This window comes from Dicentrarchus labrax, unplaced genomic scaffold (genome assembly GCF_905237075.1).
Source record: "Dicentrarchus labrax unplaced genomic scaffold, dlabrax2021, whole genome shotgun sequence".
Classification (NCBI taxonomy): Eukaryota; Metazoa; Chordata; class Actinopteri; family Moronidae; genus Dicentrarchus; species Dicentrarchus labrax.
In genome coordinates, this window is record NW_026136721.1 from 24,853,450 (window position 1) to 24,856,090 (window position 2,641).

At 34.6% G+C, this 2,641-nt stretch overlaps 1 protein-coding gene across 1 annotated transcript; it reads right to left on the reverse strand.

Annotated features, from left to right (window-relative positions):
* Nucleotides 1-328: 328 nt before the first annotated feature.
* Nucleotides 329-1,257, reverse strand: LOC127354590 (protein new-glue 1-like). Its single transcript, XM_051384570.1, has 4 exons — nucleotides 1,122-1,257; nucleotides 960-1,033; nucleotides 775-849; nucleotides 329-647 (listed from the first exon to the last, which is right to left on the reverse strand). The coding sequence occupies exons 2-4, from the start codon at nucleotides 1,014-1,016 to the stop codon at nucleotides 501-503; spliced, it is 279 nt and encodes a 92-aa protein (XP_051240530.1). The 5' UTR covers nucleotides 1,017-1,033; nucleotides 1,122-1,257; the 3' UTR covers nucleotides 329-500.
* Between the last annotated feature and the right edge of the window lie 1,384 nt (nucleotides 1,258-2,641).

A 2,641-nucleotide genomic window follows, 5' to 3' on the forward strand; every position in this document is an offset into this window, starting at 1 on the left:
GTGCAAAATTATAAGTATATGAAGTTCTTCAATGAAAAAACATTATACAACTTCATAATAGTGTCATTAAAAGTTAGGGCTTCAATGTTTACTTTTAAACCCTCATATATTCATTAATCTGTTTCAGAGCATGTTTATATGTGGTTTGGTATTTCTTAGGATATCTTATACTTGTGTGCCATTCTAATGCAGAGGTATCAATTGATCTTGTATAGTCATTATGCTATGTAATTGTGTTGGTTTATTTGGGTGAATTTAAACTGCTGCCAACCAATCTGAAAATCTGAAACATTTATTCTAATACATATGGATAATAAGAACGAACATATTTGTTGTTTTTGTAAGTTTATTTTGCAGGTAATCAGAGAATACAGTGACCTTGATTCACATGTTTAAGTGTGAAAAGACACAATCACTGACATTTGAAAAGGGAAAGAAGCTGTCTTCATGACAACTAACACAAAACAAAGCTAGCTTCAGTAAACAAATTAGCTAGTTTATTATCCGAAGAGGGCAAGAAGGAGCTGGATCAACTGTTGTGGACTCAGTGTTGTAGCAGCTGCAGCTGCTGTTGTTGTTGCACCTGCACTTGCTGTCGTTGTTGTTGCAGCCGTTGTTGTAGTTGTAGTTGTAGCAGTGGTTGTACTCTTCAAGAAAATCAGAAACATTGATTGTCAAATGTACAACAGAGGAGTTTCAAAGCATTTTATAGCAATTGACTTTCAGGTGTGGTGAATGTTGAATTCTAGACTAGAAGACAGAGAACGCACTCACCTCATTGGAGTCAGAGCCAGAGCTAGAGCCAGAGTTAGAGCCAGAGCTGGACCGAGCAATTCGCTTGTGCTCCATCTGTGGAAAATCCACAAGTCACATGTTTAATATTGCCTGCATTGTACTATTACAATAATGGTATCAACATATAAGAACCCTGGTACTGAGTATGAGAATGTTACACTTACAGGATAAGCCAGAGCAAGGCTCAGGAGGCATCCAAGCACAAATACTACCTTCAGCATGGTTACAGTGATCACACCTGTTAAAGGGAAAATACCAAAGACTTAAAATAACCATTCCACCAAGCTAACCCAGAAAATACAGAAACAAGAGATTCATAGAAGTACCTTCAAGTCTTCACAACTTCAGATGGTTGGGGAGGTTGTTGTAGTGTTGCTCTGAATGTTGAGCGTTTCTTATATAGAGTTACAGGAGCGGATGTCATCTCATTGTTGAGAAATGGCAATTATTTGGAAATCTTCCACCTCCACGTTTTAGGATGAGGAAATAGGCAGGCCAGGTAATGATCAGAGACATGAGACACACCTGGAGAGTATGATCATTACAACATATTTAATACTTAATATCATAAATAATGTAATACAGCTAGTTGGATGTATCTCGTATATCTATCTCATTTTTATCCTTTAGGGTCTGATTTATAATTTTGTCAATTTAACAAAGTATAAAGATTCCAGGAACCGAAACTGAAGAAGGACACAGGTGCCTATATATATATATATATATATATATTATTATTATTATTATTATTATTATTATTTATTATATTTTACTTTTTAAATAGTGGTAATCTATGAAAATATTACCATTGTACATAAGGTTTTAAAGAAATATTGCTTCACTGTTTATACACACAAATACAGCAGAAAACGTAATAAATAACGTAAATCTATAAGTATAAGTGTATATAATATATCTATAGAAAGCAAAGTGATTATTTTCCATAAATGTTTTGATTTAAAGACAAATTAAATATTGTGTGAAAGCCCCACATCCGCACTTTCAACTGGTTCTCTCAGCCTGTCTTTAATTATGTTCAGAAAGAATGCTGCATAAATTCATATTACATGCTTAGGCCGATGAATCAGAATAAGGACCAGCAAGAATCCCAAATCCAAAACAAGAAACAAGATCTTTCTGAGAACAGAAAGAAACTGTTAATTCAGAGTTGACTCACAGTCTGAGAGTAAAATTTGGTCTGCTGCTATATTGCCCATGTGCACTTAAATGATAAGATTCTGCCTCTAGTCATCCAATCATCCGTCAAATGGGTTGTGATTCTCTATTTGTCCCAAAGGTGTGAAATGTTATGAAATGGTGTATTCGAGGGGATAATCCTAAAGATGTGTTGTCCACTGTTTTTGCAGACTCAGAGTTAATCTCATAGCTGTTGGGAAACAGTGAAATGGCGCTCGCTGGACATGATTCATGTACACAGATTTATGTTGTTTGTTCACGATTTTGTTCTTTACGTAAAATGTATGTTAAGTAAATAATCAGCTGATTTTCTTTTTTCTTTTGCAACAAGAACAAAATAGAATAGTACACTCAGTTAAGACAAATAAATAAAAACAACAAAATAATAAAAGGTAGGTAATAAAAAGTAATAAAAGGCAGATGGAAACTAGAATTATAAACAAGTTCTGCTGAGTCTCCAAGATCAGGTTTTCTACAACTATCTGGTCTCATTTGATAGGGACACATTATGGATGGTCAACTCAACAGCTGATGTGTGAGTCATCTTTGTAGCATTCAGCTCTGAAATCAGCAGGAGATTTCTGCCAGCTCACTGTCTGACATTTAGGGATTTGGTTGGGCTATAACAAATTTGATAAGATTAATTTAT

Bases quoted from the DNA above. Each gene is read 5' to 3' on its own strand.
- LOC127354590 (XM_051384570.1), bottom strand. From the start codon at position 1,016: ATGCTGAAGGTAGTATTTGTGCTTGGATGCCTCCTGAGCCTTGCTCTG. The intron at 850-959 runs GTAAGTGTAACA...GATTTTCCACAG, and splicing joins GCCTTGCTCTGGCTTATCCT to ATGGAGCACAAGCGAATTGC. The intron at 648-774 runs GTGAGTGCGTTC...ATTTTCTTGAAG, and splicing joins CTGGCTCTGACTCCAATGAG to AGTACAACCACTGCTACAAC.